At 40.4% G+C, this 19,064-nt stretch overlaps 1 protein-coding gene across 2 annotated transcripts in view; it reads right to left on the reverse strand.

Moving 5' to 3' along the window:
- The window catches only part of rnf13 (ring finger protein 13), a 204,797-nt gene that overhangs the window by 130,202 nt on the left and 55,531 nt on the right, over nucleotides 1–19,064 (reverse strand). For both annotated transcript variants that reach the window (XM_033031856.1, XM_033031857.1), the window contains exons 2-4: nucleotides 18,810–18,944; nucleotides 18,013–18,093; nucleotides 5,210–5,335 (exon numbers count right to left, since the gene is read on the reverse strand). In XM_033031856.1, coding sequence (XP_032887747.1) covers nucleotides 5,210–5,335; nucleotides 18,013–18,093; nucleotides 18,810–18,923 — 321 coding nt within the window. In that variant the 5' untranslated portion in view covers nucleotides 18,924–18,944. The remainder of the gene's footprint in view (nucleotides 1–5,209; nucleotides 5,336–18,012; nucleotides 18,094–18,809; nucleotides 18,945–19,064) is intronic.

A 19,064-nucleotide genomic window follows, 5' to 3' on the forward strand; every position in this document is an offset into this window, starting at 1 on the left:
TAGCACTGCACAGATTTGAAGAGTCGTCTAAACACAAAACAAATTACTTAAATATCCAATTTTTGCAGAGTGATAAGAAATGAATATATATGAAACACCAGCATTACAATGAGGGTCATATTTTTCTAGCTAATGAATTGCAAAGGTCCTACATGCATATATTCTTCAACTAATTGACAATATGATATCACTAAACTTCAGCAGGGGTTAGCAGTTTAAAATATAAAGTTGATGCATTCTGCATTACGAAATGGCCCGAAGGAAGTTTTTTTGAGATCCTTCAAATAACAGCGGGGTCACAACATCGGAGGCTTGGATTGCCTCAGCGCAGAGGGAAAGCAAGGAGGGAAGAGACAATGACTTTGGGACTTTAAACTGTGTTGAGTGTTTGTTATTTATTCTATGTTATGACTGCAGGCTAAACCATATTGTTTGTTTTGTTTTTGTCTTTGTCTTTTGTTTTTACCTTGTTTGGGATGTGTTTACCTTGTTTGGGACTAAAGATGGAAATTAGCTACTGGCTACAATCTTGCGTATTACATGTAAATGTTTATTAATATGCACTGTCCCTAATAAAATCAATTTCAATTTCAACAGAATAAAAGCCCTCGACAGTAAAGAGAAGAACCAATGGTTCTCATTCTTCTGACCCCAATTATTTTCCAAAATATTTACCAGAATTCACTGATCCCTGGAGATCCAAACCTGATGCAGTCAAAATGTGTGGGAAAGAACTGCAAATGCTGGTTTAAATCGAAGGTAGACAAAATGCTGGAGTAGTTCAGCGGGACAGGCAGCATCCCTGGAGAGAAGGAATAGGTGTATTTGTTGCTTTGGTTGCCAGTTTTTCCAGCCAAACTTGTAGCACCTTCCGTAGCACCATCATCAGACTGAAGAAGAGTCTCGACCCGAAACGTCACCCATTCCTTCTCTCCAGAAATGCTACCTGTCCCACTGAGTTACTCCAGCATTGATGCAGTCAGTATCTCTGTGTGAAAACAAAACTATTTGCTTCCACTCACTGACATCCTGCAAACATTGTAAACCTATATCCAAAATTCTCCTGTGCTTCGTAAAGACTTCCTCTGACTGAAAATAGATTATGGAGACGATTAAATTAGTTTGTCATTTTGCTAAACAAGCAACCAGGAAAACGGCTCAGACTGTGCACCTCGTGACATTTCAGCAATCAGTTCTCCAAGGAAGATGTCATCTTCATTTATGATCCATCACCACATTCAACAGTTCATTTTCCACCATTTCAATGATACTGACACCACCAAACAGTCCCATCCCTCCAGCTTTCTGAAAAAACCTCCAGAGACTCCAGTTGATTTGCACATCTCCAACACCAACAATCCACCTCAATATCTTCTGTGAAAATCTTGGAATAGAATAGCAGTTGTAACACCCCCATTCACCGACTCTCTTCCCACTACCCAGAGATACAAATACATTTTGCAGGGGAAGTAAAGCTTTCGTAATGTCTTTTTCAAGTATTAGGGAAAACAAAATTCAGATTGACCAAATACTTCACAAAACACCTGTTAAATCCACAAATGTGACCCCGAAGTATTCCTTAAAATTTTCATCCCACTCTAGTCTATCTCTGGCCCTCAATACTCTCCCAATAAGGCTTAACATATGGCCATAATATACCCCAGTTTCCAAGTGTGTGCAGGTTCAGGAACAACTGCATCCATTAGGTTCTTAACTGCACAATCCTACCTTAGCAATGGAACACTACAGACCACCTACTGTAGACTTGTATTTTTGCACTATTTTTTGTAGACTTTTTTTTTCACTGTCTTGCAGTATTTGGAATGGAATGGAATACTTTATTGTCTCGTGTGACAAGGCACAGTGAAATTACTTGCTTGCATTCCCAACGTTTGCAATAGTCGTTACATAAAAGGCGCTGACTAAGTTACAAAGTATCCCGCGACGGCTCCTCCATTGTTCTCCCCTCCCCCACCACGGCGGTTCATCAACCGCCAACCGTGGGACGACTGCCAAGGCACCACCGCCACCGCCTGGTACCACCGCCGAGGCTCCAATGCCACTGCCGAGGCTCCACCGACCAAGACAGGCTTCGACATGCCGCAGCGTGTGGGAGGCGTGTGTAACGTATGTATAATTTATGCATAATTTGTGTATTTGTGTGCTGCCCAAGTCTATGTGCCTGTGATGCTGCTATAAGATTGTTATTGTAACTCGCCCTATTTGTGCATTTGCAATAAACACAACTTGATTTTTCGATCAAAACCAGAATTAGTTCCATGACTGAACTCTGCTTTGAGCATGATGCACCCCAACACCAAGGATACAATTCTCATCCACTATTTTGTTTCCAACTGCAAGATTTTGGATCCACAAGGGCAAAACACTTGGTGAGATGGATAATGTTTGAAGGTATTCTTCAGAGCTAGGAAACCCCCCACCCCCCATAAATACATCTGACTGCAATCATAGAATCATTGAAAATTAATGACAGGAGAACATTTGGCTGTGTGGCCACCCAGCCTGATCTCACCTTCAGGCAGCAGGATCAAGGCTCGGCACTCACAAATTTTCAAATACATATTCAAAAATTCTCTCCAATAACTAGAACCTAGTCAGTCCCTGGTTGAAAGGCATACATTCATCTATATAAGCTAATGTATACACAGATTAATCCTACTTTCAACTGCTTAAAACCTGTGGTCCCTGGTTTTTGACACCTCTATTAAAGGAAGTACAGTGCCCTCCATAATGTTTGGGACAAAGACCCATCATTTATTTATTTGCCTCTGTACTCCACAATTTGAGATTTGGAGATGGTTTCACGGGTGTTTGTAATGACTCAGGTGTGTTTAATTACCTCCTTAATGCAGGTATAAGAGAGCTTTCTGCACCTAGTCTTTCCTCCAGTCTTTCCTTCACCTTTGGAAACTTTTATTGCTGTTTATCAACATGAGGCCCAAAGTCAATAAAAGTCAAAGAAGCCATTATGAGACTGAGAAAGAAGAATAAAACTGTTAGAGACTTCAGCCAAACCTTAGGCTTACCAAAATCAACTGTTTGGAACATCATTAAGAAGAAAGAGAGCACTGGTGAGCTTACTACTCGCATAGGAACTGTCAGGCCAAGTCCCTTCTTCATAGCTGATGACAGAAGAATTCTCTGTATAATAAAGAAAAATCCCCAAACACCTGTCTGACAGATCAGAAACACTCTTCAGGAGTCATGTGTGGATTTGTCAATGACCACTGTCCGCAGAAGACTTAATTAACAGAACACAGAGGCTTCACAGCAAGATGCAAACCACTGGTTAGCCGCAAAAATAGGATGGCCAGGAAGTACTTAAAAGTTATTTACCAAGAAATACTTAAATGAGCAACCACAGTTCCGGAAAACATATCAGAGTGATGGAAAGAGCAAAGTATGGAGGAGAGAAGGTGATGTTCATGAATCACAGACTTCAAGTAATCATTGCATGCAAAGGATATGCAACAAAACGCTAAACATGACTACTTTAATTCACATGACATTGCTGTGTCCCAAACATTATGGTGCCTTGAAATGGGTGACTATGTATAAACACTGCGGTAATTTCTACATGGTGAAACCAAAATGTATAAAAATGGCCTTTATTAAAATCTGACAATGTGCACTTTAACCACATGTGATTTATTTCTATTACAAATCTCAAATTGTGGAGTACAGAGGCAATTAAATAAATGATGGGTCTTTGTCCCAAACATCATGGGGGGCATTGTAGGTGCTTTGAGATCAAGGATGATTTGTTTCTACTACAACTCGAGTGCAAAATAATTGGGCAGCAATTTTTTGATGTGGGGTGGCTACTGCACACCAGTTACCACTCAGTCTTGACTGAGCACGATCTTAATACAATGACAAGAGTATTTAAGGTGATTGTTGATCAAGCACTATCCCATAGACGTGACTCGTGTGCACACACTCTGAGCTGTATATATTATCAGATACATCTTTTGAGCCCTTAACCAGAATGTCTCCCTCAGCTGCCAAACTAGCTCCCTCATCACACTTTGCCTCGATTCCCCCAGCTCTCCAACTAACTGCATCACTAACCCATTCAGTCTGTTCATCTGCTTGATATTTCCAATTGAGGCTATTCCCCCAGTTGTTGCCACTTGTCCTCTTTAGATCCATTTAGTCTATGGCCCCCTCCCATATTTTATAGACCTCAATTAAGTTATCACTTATACTCTTCCAAAGACAACCTATTCATATTTTTCCCTGTAACATTTTACTATTCCTTGGAACTTCTCTGGAAATCTCTATTTCATCATCTCAAATACTACCACATCTTTGTATAGGAAGGAACTGCAGATGCTGGTTTAAATCGAAGATAGACACAAAATGCTGGAGTAACTCAGCAGGACAGGCAGCATCTCTGGAGAGACCCTTCTTCCTTTCACATATCACAGCTCTCCCGTGATATGACGACCAGCACTGCACATACACTGGCAATATACTGTTTTAGATTCAAACAGCAGCCTCAAACGATAAACAGAAAATGCCTTCTCAACGTATTAATCCGCCCTGCTAAATTTAAGAATCTGATTGATATACACTGCAGAAAATGTGTGAGAGGTAAGCAGCACAAATCTTTCTCCAGATTTGTGTAAAAAAGTCTTGCTTATTTCCAACCGGGATCCCAGGGACTGGTCGGTACTAGTATTTCTTTTTGTGAGTCACTTTATTAAAGGTGGCCTTGCATCCCCAATACTGCTCATTTTTTTACATACATTTCCAGAAGGATCTACAGCAATTCATAATTGCAAACTGAATTGATGCCAAAGTCGCTACTGTGCTCTGCCGCATAAAACTGCAAAATATTGCTGAGCCAGAATTCAATTCACTCCCAGTCAAGCAGTAGCAGGCCAATTCGTTGCGTAAACATTTTACGAACCAGTAATAATCCATTTAGTTGGGGAAGCGTTTCCATTTACAAAATATTTTCTGTCATCCTGATAATCTTATGGGATATTTGCTAAGCCATATTTCTGCTGGTTTTACTAAACTGAACACATTTTTTATCACAGTATCGGTCAAATTATTCATTAAACCAGCAACAACATATAAAGTTCATGAAATGGCAAGTGTTGAATTGGAAAGCATTCAAGTCAATTTAAACACTGGAAATATCGCCAGAAACTTTTCAAAACTCCCAATGGTAACTTACCTTGATATCAAAATTGCAGTCAAATCTTCTAATCACAACAATGTAATTGACGGAGGAATTTTCCATTATGGGTGGAGAAATAATGGGCTCACAAGCATTCTTTGGTTTTGAATACACAAGAAATCCCTACGAGTAAACAAAGAACAAAAATAGGATAGTTAAATATTCAATCAAAATTCTCATCTTAAATTTGATAAACTGACAATCAGATACAAATATTTAGTCAAAATGAACTTTTTTTCCTAATGAGAAGTTTTTGTTCGCTTTCCTCTTCCTCGTTTAAGTCTATTGCTATTATTGAGCATGCACATTTATAGGTAACTTTAGTTATTCATAACTACTTTTGGCATTTTCAAGTAACACAAATCCAACCTGATCAGATAATGCCTCAGTAAATGCAATCAGCAAAGTGTGCCTGCGGATAATGGGGTAGGACGTTTAGGACCAATTCTAGGAGAAATGTCTTCATTTAGAAAATGCTGAACACGTGAAATTCTCTACCACACTAAGCAATGGAAGAAGAAGTGACAAATGCTTTCAAGGCAAGAGAGATAAATTTCTACATAAATAACAGACAAAAGGAGAAAGCAATAATGTAATCAAAATGAACTGCAGACACTGGTTTATACCAAAGATAGACCAAATCCTGGTGTAACTCAGCAGGTCAGGCAGCATATCTGGAGAAAATGGATAGGTGCGTTTCGGGTCAGGACCATTCTTCAGACTGATCATACAGAGAAACCAAATATAAGATAGACCAACAATGATTGATTATACAAATAACAGATTCAGAAGGCCAATTGTTTGCTTCTATTTTTTACTCTGCTCTGTATACTTTCACTTAAAAAAAATGCAGGCAAATACATTTACTCTTTAAAACTAGCATAGAGCTTCCCAACATTGAATGCTTCTTAGATGTTCCCAAACCGGAAACCGTGGATGAACAAGGAGGTACAGAATCTGCTAAGGGCACACAACAATGCCTTTAAATCCAGTGACACTTCTGCATACAGTGCTGCCAGGTCAAACCTGAACAAAGGTATAAAAAAGGCCAAAGACATTCACTGGCAAAGAGTGGAAGACCACTTCAATACCGCGGACACCAGAAGCATGTGGCAGGGTGGCAGGGACATCACTGAGTACAAGAGCAGCCCCGCCTGCCCCCACAGTGATATCACACTGGCCAACGAGCTAAACACCTTCTTTGCCCGCTTTGAAACTGGCAACACCACCAGGTATGGAAAAACCTCGGCCATGGCGGAGGGACAGGTCTTAACATTGAGCACTCAGGAGGTACAGTGCGCTGTGCATAGGATCAATCCACGCAAGGCTGCAGGCCCGGACGGAGTCCAAGGATGGGTACTAAAGGACTGTGCTGTGCTGAGGTATTCACGAGGATCTTTAACCTGTCTCTATCTCTGACAACAGTCCCCAAGTGCCTGAAGACAGCTACCATAGTGCCGGTGCCGAAAAAGTAAAAAGCCACCAACCTGAACGACTACCATCTGGTTGCCTTAACTCCAATACCCATGAAGTGCTTTGAAAGGCTGGTCCTATCTCACATCAAATCCAGCATCCCTGCCTCTGGACTCACATCAATTTGCATACAGGGCAAATCGATCCAGAGGATGCCATCTCTCTGGCTCTTCACACTGTCCTGACTCACCTGGAAAGACAGGGCACGCACGTACGTGAGGATGCTCTTCATAGATTAGAGCTCTGCCTTCAACATGGTCATCCCCACCAAGCTCACCACCAAACTTCACCAGCTAGGCCTCAGCTCGCCGATATGCGACTGGATCCTGAATTTCCTGACGGAGTGACTGCAGGCAGTGAGACTGGGCCCGCACCTGTCCTCCACTTTCACCCTGAGCACCGGCACACCACAGGGCTGTGTACTGAGCCCCATGCTCTACTCCCTCTTCACACACGACTGTGTTCCTGCATTCGACACCAACACCATCGTCAAGTTTGCAGACAACACAACGGTGATCGGGATGATCACCAACGGTGATGAAACAAACTACAGAGCGGAGGTGCAGAACCTGGCGGACTGGTGCTCACGTAACAACTTGTCCCCAAGACCAAGGAGCTGATTATCGACTTCAGGAGGACACAAAATGGGGAACACGCCCCAATCTCTATCAACGGGGACAGTGTGGAGAGAGTGTCCAGCTTTAGGATTCTGGGTACACACATTTCGGAGGACCTCACATGGTCCACCAACACCGCTGTGCTGGTGAAGAAGGCACATCAACAACTGTTCTTCCTAAGAACATTGAAAAAGACTGGTCTGCCCCAACAGCTGCTGACAACCTTCTACCGCAGCACCACAGAGAGCATACTAACACATGGCATCTCAATGTGGTATCTCAGCTGCACGGAGGCGGAGAGGAGAGCTCTTCAGCGCGTCGTCCACAGGGCGCAGAAGATTATTGGGACACAGCTACCAGCCTTGGAGGGCATCTACTACACACGGTGCTTCAGGAAGGCCGTCAGCATCCACAAAGACTACTCACACCCTTATAATAGTCTGTTCGAACTCCTACCTTCCGGCAGACGTTACAAGGCCTTCTACGCCCCCACCTCCAGACTCAGGAACAGTTTCATCCCCAGAGCCATCGCTACTCTGAACCGGCCCTGCTGAGTGCCCACAGACATATTTGCACTTTAGACTGTTTTACTGTTTTACAGTTCTTTTTTTAAATAAACCATGTTTCTCGGGGTATCAACATTTTATTGGTTGTTTAAGCTATGACTAGCGGATGGAAGCTGCATACCAAATCTCCATGCACCTATATGCAATGACAATAAAATATATTATTATTATTATAATTATAATTATTAAATTGGCTGCCTCTCCACAATGGCTGCCTCGCCAACAGTCTGTCTGTCCCTTCCTTCTCTGTTGTTTTATAGTATGTGTTAAATGTATGTTTTAGTGTTCTTTAGCTTGTTTTATGCGGGGGGGGGGGGGGTTGGGGGAATTTTTTTTAAATCTCTCACCTCAACAGAGATGCAATTTCTTCCCCCCGTATCGTATCTCCGTCTGAACTGCGGCTTAACATTGTGGAGTTGGCGGCCTCTGCTGGAGACCAACTTTGGGAGCTCTAACCGCGAGAGCCTGCAGGACTTAACATTGTGGAGCTGGCATGTTTTTAGGATGTAGGAGAACTGGAGCACAGGGAGAACATGCAGACTCCACACATCCAGTAACAAAGGTTAGGGGCGACCCTGGTTGCTGCAGCGGCAAAGTATCAGCACTACCTTTGCTGCAACATTGTATTTTGCAACGATCATTAAGCAGGGCAAATTCCAATCCTACAACATATGCCTTACCAACTTGCCCAAATATATACTTTAACAAGGTATCTACCTTGCGTAATATCCGAATAAGACAAAATAATCTGGAAATGTGTTGTAAAAAAAATCTTCCAAAAAAAGCCCTTGAACAAGATGGTACTTAATATTGTGGCCAGTCTTCAATATTTCATTTCATCTTCATCACTCTACACTTGTTTTAATCACAGTGACTAAAATATTCAAGGGTTCTTCAAGGCATTGAACTCACAATGGGCTTTAATTCTGACTGATATTTGCAGTGTAAAGAGAAATAATTGTATAAATTAAATTAATTTTAATTACTTATAATATTAAGGACATTATTAAGAATAGTTCCTTCTAAAAGTTAATTTTACAAAATCAATCACCCCTTTGCATGTGTAGCTGATTCTGCTACAATGGCTCCAGCTTAAAGAAAACAAACCTATTGCCTCTGTAAAGCAACACTCCCACAATTCACCTCAACTAGCCTTAGGATTGACAGGAGTCAGGGACATGTAATTATGTCAGCAGCTACCATAAAGTCCCCTCTCATTCCCATTCGGGACATGAAGTAAATTTGACCCTGATGATATTTCTATGTTAAACATAGAACTACATTCATTTCACATTATACTCAAGAAATGATCATCAGCATGACATAATTATTGAAGTAACAGAGAACGTTGTGATTGATTTAAAAGTAGTGAAACAGAGGATAGGTGTAGCTGTGATTTGTAGATTATATTAACAGGACAAAGGATATATGCAGCTGTGATTCTAATTAAGATTCAAACAGGCACATGAAGAAATATCATTCATCAAATCTAGACCAATTACGTTTCAGCTAATATAAATCATGACATAAATGTCAGTAAGAAATATTAAGAGAAAGCAATAAAAATATTAATTTATGTCCTTTCATTTGTATAAAAGTGATTCTCGTGTAGCTATTATTGAAAACAAGAACAATGGTCAATATTCATAATTGATATCCCACAATCTACATGCTCAATTATTGGGATCTAATCCACCTTTGAAAACAAAGTGTGCATTTGTCTTCTATTTAAATAGTGAACCAACATTAAATGGAGAGTATGAGAAGTGGCAAGCAGTTGCTGGTTTTCTTCCGATTGATGTGAATTAAGTGTGAATGTGTGAATGTGAATCAGAATTAATGAAGATGTCAATTATAGGTTATGGTCTTAACCTGGAGTCCTCAGTTATATGAAAAATTAGGACATCTGGTCTATTCAGCTCAGCAGAAAATAAGTGATTACATCACTTCAATTCACATAAACTCTTGAACACCCTTCCCAGGAAAATGCCATTACCAAACTCATTAGATCTCGCTGTTGCATTTTACTATTCTAGACAAGGTCACATTTATCCCAGGGAACCAATTACCGCAGTGCTTATACATTCCCTTCCTCTCAAAATAGATTCACTTCCAAGTCCATGAGTTTTATGGGAGCAACACAACTAGTTTGCAAAACATTAAAAACTCAACTGAAGAAACTAAGCACAAATTGTTACCATAATTCAATCGAGTGTAAGTTAGAAGAGTCAAAAGTCAGTCTTTAATTGACATATGTACTGAAAACAGAATCATGATTTTTTTCTTGCAGCAGCATAACAGATCTATAAGCACAGAATTCATAGATAACACAAAACAAAAAAATATATATTTTTTTAAAAAATGCTATTAGTGCAAAGGAAAAAACACTAAGCTGGAGGGCTAGGTCTGAGGAGCTGTGGGTGATCCATCTGTAAAACAGAGTGCACAGCAGTCCTTCATCGCCCTTTGGTAAAGCAGCCTTGCCCTTAAGTCCTCAACCTTATTTTCTATGGACTGTACATTGGCCAGTAGGATATTAGGGAGGAAGAGGGCCATAGTCCCCTGTACTTCAGTCTTACTTGCAGGCCGCCCCGGTTTGAGATCTTTCCTCAGAATGATTGGCGTAGATGGGAGAAAGCTGGAAAAGAGGTAGGGGCAGGACAAAACCTTCCAAGTAATAGATGGATACAGATGAGGGAGGTTTATGTTGTTACAGAAAAACATTGCTGGATTGCTGTTTAGTTAGAATAACACTTAACTATATTGCTAATTTATATCTGTGTTGTAGTAATAATGAACCTCTGATGTGTTCAATTCCTAGTGCTGAAGTCCTTCCTCTTACGTTGGGACATTTAAATTCAGTTAATGATTTAATTGAATCAGTAATTCAAAAAGCTATCTTCATTAACTATGAAGATCAAATTACTGCTTTACGATAGACCTGCCAAGAAAATCGGAGATCTTTACTTTATATGGCCTATGTGTGACTAAGAACACAGGAATGCAGCCGACTGTTAAATAAACACCGAAAAAGCATCCAGTTGTGTCACAAAAGCTATAGCAAGACACCCTTCCACTACAAGAGAGAAAATAGCTGATTATTAGACAATGGAGACAAACATAGATAGATAGTGAATTCAGACATCATTGATTTAAGCAAGAACCAGGCCTTTAAACTACATCACGTTTAGTACAACTGTGTAAATAAATACTGTTCTATATTAGAATAGCAGCTGTTAAATGACACAGCAGGGAAACACTCGAGCCAAGTGGGCTGGAAACCTATACCAACATTTACACAGACGATGATTGGTTCCTCAGAAAGTATTTCCTGATTATTCCCAATAAGGAGAGATTGGACAAACAATAGACAATTGGTGCAGGAGTAGGCCATTCGGCCCTTCGAGCCAGCACCGACATTCAATGTGATCATGGCTGATCATCCACAATCAGTACCCCGTTCCTGCCTTCTCCCCATATCCCCTGACTCCGCTATCTTTAAGAGCTCTATTTAGCTCTCTCTTGAAAGTATCCAGAGAACCAGCCTCCACCGCCCTCTGAGACAGAGAATTCCACAGACTCACAACTCTGTGCGTGAAAAAGTGTATCTTCATCTCCGTTCTAAATGGTTTACCCCTTATTCTTCAACTGTGGCCCCTGGTTCTGGACTCCTCCAACATCGGGAACATGTTTCCTGCCACTAGCGTGTCCAAACCCTTAATAGTCTTATGACACTCCTGCCATCCTGGGAATTAACCTTGTGAACCTACGCTGCACTCCCCCAAAAGCAAGAATGTCCTTCCTCAAATTAGGGGACCAAAACTGCACACAATACCCCAGGTGTGGTCTCACTAGAGCCCTGTACAACTGCAGAAGGACCTCTTTGCTTCTATACTCAACTCCTCTTGTTAGGAAGGCCAACATGCCATTCGCTTTCTTCACTGCCTGCTGTACGCAGTTTCTTGTCAACTATTCTATCTGTGCATCTTACACTTTTGTATACATCGAGACACAAATCAAAAAACATAATATTTTTTTCTCTCTGCAGCATTGGTGGCTAAGGATGAGCCGGCAGAAGTATGTAAAAGGCAGAGTCGATTTTCAGATCTTTTTCCCTGCATGGTAATGTCAAATACCAGAGGGTATAGTTTTAAGGCAGAAATTTTGAAGATGGACAAGGCACGATTTTACACATAGTATTGGCTGTTAGGGGAAGTGGTGGAAGCAAATGCGATAACAATGCCTATTAGGCATTTAGATGAAAATAAGAACGAGCAGAAAATAGAGGGATATAGACCAAGTGCAGGCAGATATTCAGTTTAAATTGGCATGATGGCCAGCACATGCATCATCCGTACTACAATCTAAATTTCAACCACCCTCTGAATGAAAACAAAATCTTCCTCAGACCCCTTTAAATTTCTTGCTCAGCTTTAACGTCCTCTGATCTAAGACACGAGGATAGGTTTCTTGTCAACTATCCTATCTGTGCATCTTACACTTTTGTATACATCGAGGCACAGATCAAAACTCCAAAACAATAACGAGATTAGAATGAGCGGGATCAATGTAACAGGAGTTTAGTTGAGCTTATAGTCATGTGTGCCGAGGTATAGTGAAAAGCTTTTATTATGTGCTAACCAGTCAATGGAGAGACAATACATGATTTCAATCGAGCCATCCATAGTGTGCAGATACAGGATAAAGAGAATAGCGTGAATAACGTTTAGTACAAGATAAAGTCCAGTAATGTCCGATCAGAGATAGTCTGAGGGTCTCCAACGAGGTAGATAGCAGCTCAGGCCTGCTCTCTGGAGGGCAGCCATCAATAGAAAGACACAGTAGTTGAGCAAGCTTGACATTAGAACCACCGGACATTTGAGAGTTAAAGATTTGGCACACTGTATAATTTTGAGGCAAAGGTCATTCTTTGGCAGACAATGGGACATCCCGGAATGCTACCTGGCCACCTAGGTCACCAAAAATAATTATAGTCACACTTGAAGGGAAAGCAATCACCTATCATGTGTTAACATTGTATTGACAAAGGTTAAAAATAAATGTTTTTTGATTTTCTGAATAATTTTTCCCATTTGATCCACCCTTTGCCTATGCTTGTACAGAATAAAAGCTCGTCACATGTACAGCTACATCTCTGAATGGCTCTTCAACCATATTACTGCCTATGTAAAAACAAAGTTACATCCCACAAATAATAAGAGCACTTGAGGGAACAAGCAACCCAAATTCAACCATCAATTTCTTACCATCAGAAAAGTGGTGTGCACAAACCAAATGCAAAAAAGAATTTCCAATAGCAACAAAGTGCTACTAAATAAGAGCATAAAAACTTCATGCAAAACATTGTTAAAATGCCCTTATTTATTTTTAAAAAGTCAACATATGCTTAATCACAAAGTGAAGGGTCAGGTCCTAAACCAAAACGTCATCTGTCCATTCCTTCCACAGATGCTACCTGACACACCAAGTTACTCCAGCAATTTTTGTTTTGTTCAATATTCCAGCATCTACAGTTCGTTTCTTCAATAAACATCAAATTCAGCAGTGCGTGAACTTACTTAGAAAGAGACCTCCATTTATATAATTCCTTTGCTTAAAAGATAAATGAGTATGATGCATCTTGATGGGAAAGACAAAATATTTGATAGGGCAATATTCCTGCTACATCACACTCCAGAGAAAACTATCAAATAAAATCAACAGTTAAAGAAGGCAGTAACAAGCCTTTGGACTTTGGGAAGGGTGACAAGGCATCAGCTGTTGAAAATTATGAAGTTTGCAGTGGGGTACAAGGTGAAAAATGTAAGTTTGAATGAAATAATAACTATTTGAAAAAGTATATGATTTTTGCCATCTGTACATGCAAGGAAGAAATATAAGATTTAGAATTATTCCAATTCTGAGCAATATGGAATAGATAGATGTGTGATGGGACTGCATTTTAAAGTATTAGATTATGGGCTAAAACAAACAAAAAACCCCACAATATATCTGACAAAATATCTACCTGTTCAACTTTACTTCTTGACCATATTTATTCAAATCAAGTCAAACATTTTTCCCTCATTTTTTTTTTCTGTCATGAATGATTAAACTACTAATAAATATTTCAAGCAAGTTAAAACTGTAAGGAGTTTGGAGCTTCAGAGGTTGATGGGAGGCCTGAGAAATATACAAAATTATGAGACATGGAAAGGGTTGCCAGTCAACAGACCTATATCAAATACCTACTTCAGTAGCAGAGATTAGGGCCCATGCTATTTATATGCAATAGTTGGCCAGCAAGACAGAGGGCTGAAAATTCAGTGGACTCTACAAGGTGCATAAAATTACATTTAATCAATCAATCCTTAGTTTTTAGGAACAGAGTCACACCGATAATATTCAAGAAATGACAAAGTGCTGGAGTAACAGAGGGTCATGCAGCTTCTCTGCTGACAACGGATAGGTGATCTTTCGGGTCTGGACCCTTTTTCAGACTGATTGTAGGGGGTGAAGAAAGAAAGCTGGAAGAGAGGAGGGGCTGGACAGAGCGTGGCAAGTAATAGGTGAACACAGGCGAGGGGGCTTTTTAATAGGCAGATGGTTAGACAACGGCCAGATGAAAAAAAGATGTGAGATAAAAGGATTGAAGGGTTGCAAAATGTGATGCCAGAGGATAGAATGGAAGTGGAAGGGGAGGAGGAGGGGAGAAATAGGTGTGTCCAGATGGGACATGGGCGGGGGTGGAAAGAAGAGGAGGAGTTTATTCCTCCAGTTAGCATGTGGCATTAAGGGCCTGTTCCACTTTCACGATGTAATTCACAAATTCTACTGAGTTTTCCCCTTGATTCAAACTCGCAGAATGTTCGTAACGAGTCTATAGGAGGTCGTAGGAGTTCATAGACATATCGTAGCGGCTCGTTATGCTAGCCGTAGGTACTCGTGGCATCAGGTAAGTTGGGGCGTTTTTTCCAGCCAGATAAAAAATGTCCACGAGTAAACAAAATGGTCGGGATGAAAGAAATTGCAACTTTTTACTCGTAAGGTGGGCATCGAAATAGTCGTGGGAATTCGTAGATATACGCGTAGGAGTTTGTGACCATAGTCGTGGAAGGTCGTAGGAGTTCATAGATTACCACGATCTTGATTTTTATTTTTAGTTCCTTTAAACTCGGCAGAGGTTTTGAATTAAGTCGTGAAAGTGGGACAGGCCCTTTACTCTGGCGATGGAGGTGGCCCAGGAGGTCAAGAAGTTAATAATTCTGTTAATGATCTTGAGTAAAGAAAATAAATACTTCTGAAGCAGGAATTTCAGCTCCTGCAGCAAATCATTGACTTAAAGGCCTCAGGGCAGCCAAAGAACAAAATTATGTTTGCTGTCAAACCTATAAAACCAACGTCATAATTCTCTGCATTCCAGATGAAAAAAACAGTAACATCCAAAAATATCAAAATCTAAATTACATACGAGTAAAGTACAAGTGGTCCTATAGTGATTCTATTATTAATTTCCATTGTCGATCTGTTTTCCAACCCCGCCAGTAAACAATGCTTCTTCTGTATGTTGTATGGTCTTACTGGATTGTATGCAAAATAAGGAATTTCACTGTACCTAGGTACATGTGACAATAAAGTATCATTGAATCATTGCAGTACCATCTGCTGTTAAAAGAAGAGAAATACACCTTGTTCAGTAAAAGCACTTCTCAGCAAATCCTGCAGAGGGCCACCTGTCCATACCCAAGTCATTTATAAGCAAACTCAATTTACAAATGCATCAAATCACAAGCAACTTACTTTCTCCAGTCTACCAAACTCAGTGGCCACGACTGATCTCATTTCCAGTTGGGACTGTTTTGTTTTTAATTGTTTAAATTAGAAAATGCTTTAAAAATTCAGATCAGAGAAAAAAATTACTTATTTGTCATGCCAATGCCCTTAAAAAAAAGAACAGGAAAAACTTCTCTAAGCATTAGAAGAGAACAGAACAAATGTTCTATGAAAGTTTAGAATGCATGCACGATTAAATGACAAAATTAACGATGGGCTAAGGCAAAGAGAGCTGGAATTGAAACAAAATAAAATGGATTGGTGTTGAGATATGGTAACTAGAAATATCCTTTATTTGCATTATTGAACTCAAGTGTTGAGTCTACAATGTGCCTAATCTAGTAATAAAATGGCAACCTTGTAGAGGTTAAAGTAGGGATGGGAAGGAGAATCTAGAAACTCAGGTATTCTGTAAAGCAACTGCTCAATTGTATTTCATAAATTCATAAATTATAGCAGAATTAGGCCATTTGGCTATCTACTCTGCCATTCAAACATGGCTGATCTATCTTTCCTTCTCATTCTTTTTCTCCTACCTTCTCCCCTGACACTAATTAAGTATTTGGTTCTTCTGACCACTTTCTGAGCAGACATAATAAATGTATAATCAAAAAATGCAGATGCTGGAAATCTGGCTTAAAACAAGAATGTTGTAAATATTCAGCAGGTCGGGCAGTGTATGTGCAAAAAGAAACAGTCAACCTTTCAGGTCAAAGTCCCTTTGTCAGAACTGGGCTAAAGAGAGAACGTTGAGTTTAATTTGCAGAAAGAGTGGGGAGGGGCGGAGATAGATAGGGCAAAAGAATGTCCCTGAAAAGGTGAAGCTGGGGGTGCCATGGGAATAAGATGGAAAGAATCGATGGGATTATGGGGGGCTGTTGGGGGGAGGGGATGGAGGGGAAAGAGAAAGAGACCAAGCGTAAAAGTGATCACAAGGAACATAAAAACTATGAAATGAGGACTGTTGGGGAATGTGAACACAAACAAAATGTACAAGTTCAGAAACGCTGAGCGTCCTGCATTGCTTTCTTGAACAAAGACCTACCAGATCTCCTCAACTAGCACTCATCTGCTTGGCAGAATTGATCAACTTCTCTTCCGATTCCTCACAGTTTCTGCAATTCAAAGGTGTAATCATGGGCACTCCCACGGGCTTCAGCTGTGCCCATCTTTCTGTTGCCTTTGTGGAACAGGCCATTTCCAGTAAACATACTCTCTTTCTACCTCACCAACCACTGCAACTTCATAGGGAACTTATCAACTTTATCACCTTTTCCAACAACTTCCATCCTGCCCCTAAATTCACTTGGACCATCTTTAACACTTCTCTTCCTTTACTGAATCTCTGCCTCGCCACTTCAGGATACAGCATGCCACTAACGTCTTTTACAAACCCATCAACTCCCCCAGCTTCTTCCTTCATTCAACTTGCCCTTTCCTACCCACATCCCCTCCTGGTTCCATCTGCCCATTAAACCCCGCCACCCCCCCTCCTAGTCACCCACCAACTACCCGTCTCCATCCCAACCCTCCCATAATGCAGCAGGCAATAAGACATTTGGGGTCATCCCTGCAGTCTGAATGCAGATATGCTACAACGCAGTCACCAAAATCGTATTTGGCTTCTCCAACATATGGAGACCACATTGTGCACACCAGATGTAGTAAACTAGATTAGAAGTACATCGAACATAGAACACTGGGACAGGCCCCTCAGCCCACAATGTCTGTGCCAACATAATGTGCAATTAAACTAATCTCTTCCATCTGCACATGATCCATAATCCTCCATTTCCTGCATATCGATGTGCCTATCTAAAATCCTCTTAAATGCCACTACCTGCACCACCACCCCAGCAGCGCAATCCAGTCACCCACAAGCCTCCGTTAAAAACGTTCCTGGCAGATCTCCTTTAAATTTTGCCTCTGTCTTCAAAAAGCAGTGTCCTGTAATATTTGGTATTTCCAACTTGGGAAAAGGTTCTGTCCATTCGATCTACTCCTCTGAATGTTATATATCAGGTTTTCCCTACACCTCCAACACTCAGAGAAAAAGTTTGTCCTCTTATAACTAAACCTCTTATAGCTAATAGCCTTTAATCCAGGCAGCATTCTAATAAATATCCTCTGCACCCTCTCCGATGCCTCTACGTCCTTCCTGTAATGAGGCAACCAGAACTGCACACGATATTGCCAGAGTTTATGACTTGGCAGCAGTAAAAAGAAACAGATCAATTAGAATTTATTCTGAACGGCCAACAATTTCCTGAAATCTCTGTCACTAATCCCCGAATCAATTATGATGTTTTACCTTTAAGCCATCTTTAGGAAGACGGTACCCAAATCTTGAAGGGAGATCATCAAAATTCTGTGTTCGATTATCAATAGAATACTGCAAAAACATTAATCCGAAAAAATTAGAACCCATGGTAGTCAAGCAGCAATTACATCTATATTTATAATTTAGGAACACATTTATAAAATGATTAGCACTCTAGCTTATCTCAGCAACAATCAAAAAAAAAACGTGAATAATGACATTTGTAACCTCCATAAATCACAAAATATTTACAGTCAAAGAACCATTTTCTTCAAATATGGCCACTGTTACATCGAAGGAAAGGCATTAATTTTCACCCCACAAACCATCCTTTCCTATCAGGTCTACCATTTGTAGCTCCTAGTTATCTCCACTTTTCATCTTCAGTCATTGTAACTATCTCCACCCTACTGTTCCCCACCCGAATCAACTACCAGGGGCCTAACAACGGTCTGTTCAGGAATTCTAAACATAAAGTCTGTGGAATTCTCTGCCTCAGAGGGCGGGTTCTCGGGATGCTATCAAGAGAGAGCTAGATAGGGCCCTTAAAAATAGTGGAGTCAGGGGATATGGGGAGAAGGTAGGAACGGGGTACTGATTGGGGATGATCAGCCATGATCACATTGAATGGCGGTGCTGGCTCGAAGGGCCGAATGGCCTACTCCTGCAACTATTGTCTATAAAAATATTTTAACACAAACATTAGTTTCTGAAATCAATGCAAAAATCATTAGAATAATTATTACTGCAATTTGTTTTGTATTTTGATTTTAAAAAGTCATACTTACTGCTATAATGTCACCTTCCACAGGCCACAGGTGAAGTAAAGCAACAAAATACACCATGAAGCTTACATGGATCTGCGAGGCAGATAAAATCAATAATCCCAAAGGCAAAATCATCTTCAGAGATAATTGCAGCACCTGTTCAAGAGAATTAAATATGAAATATTATATTTTAACATAATTCATACCCATACTAGTTCATTAGTACAGAGCAGATTATAACCTATTTCTGCGCAGTGGAATAAACAGGCAAGGTGA

Source organism: Amblyraja radiata, chromosome 13 (genome assembly GCF_010909765.2).
Source record: "Amblyraja radiata isolate CabotCenter1 chromosome 13, sAmbRad1.1.pri, whole genome shotgun sequence".
Lineage (NCBI taxonomy): Eukaryota > Metazoa > Chordata > Chondrichthyes > Rajiformes > Rajidae > Amblyraja > Amblyraja radiata.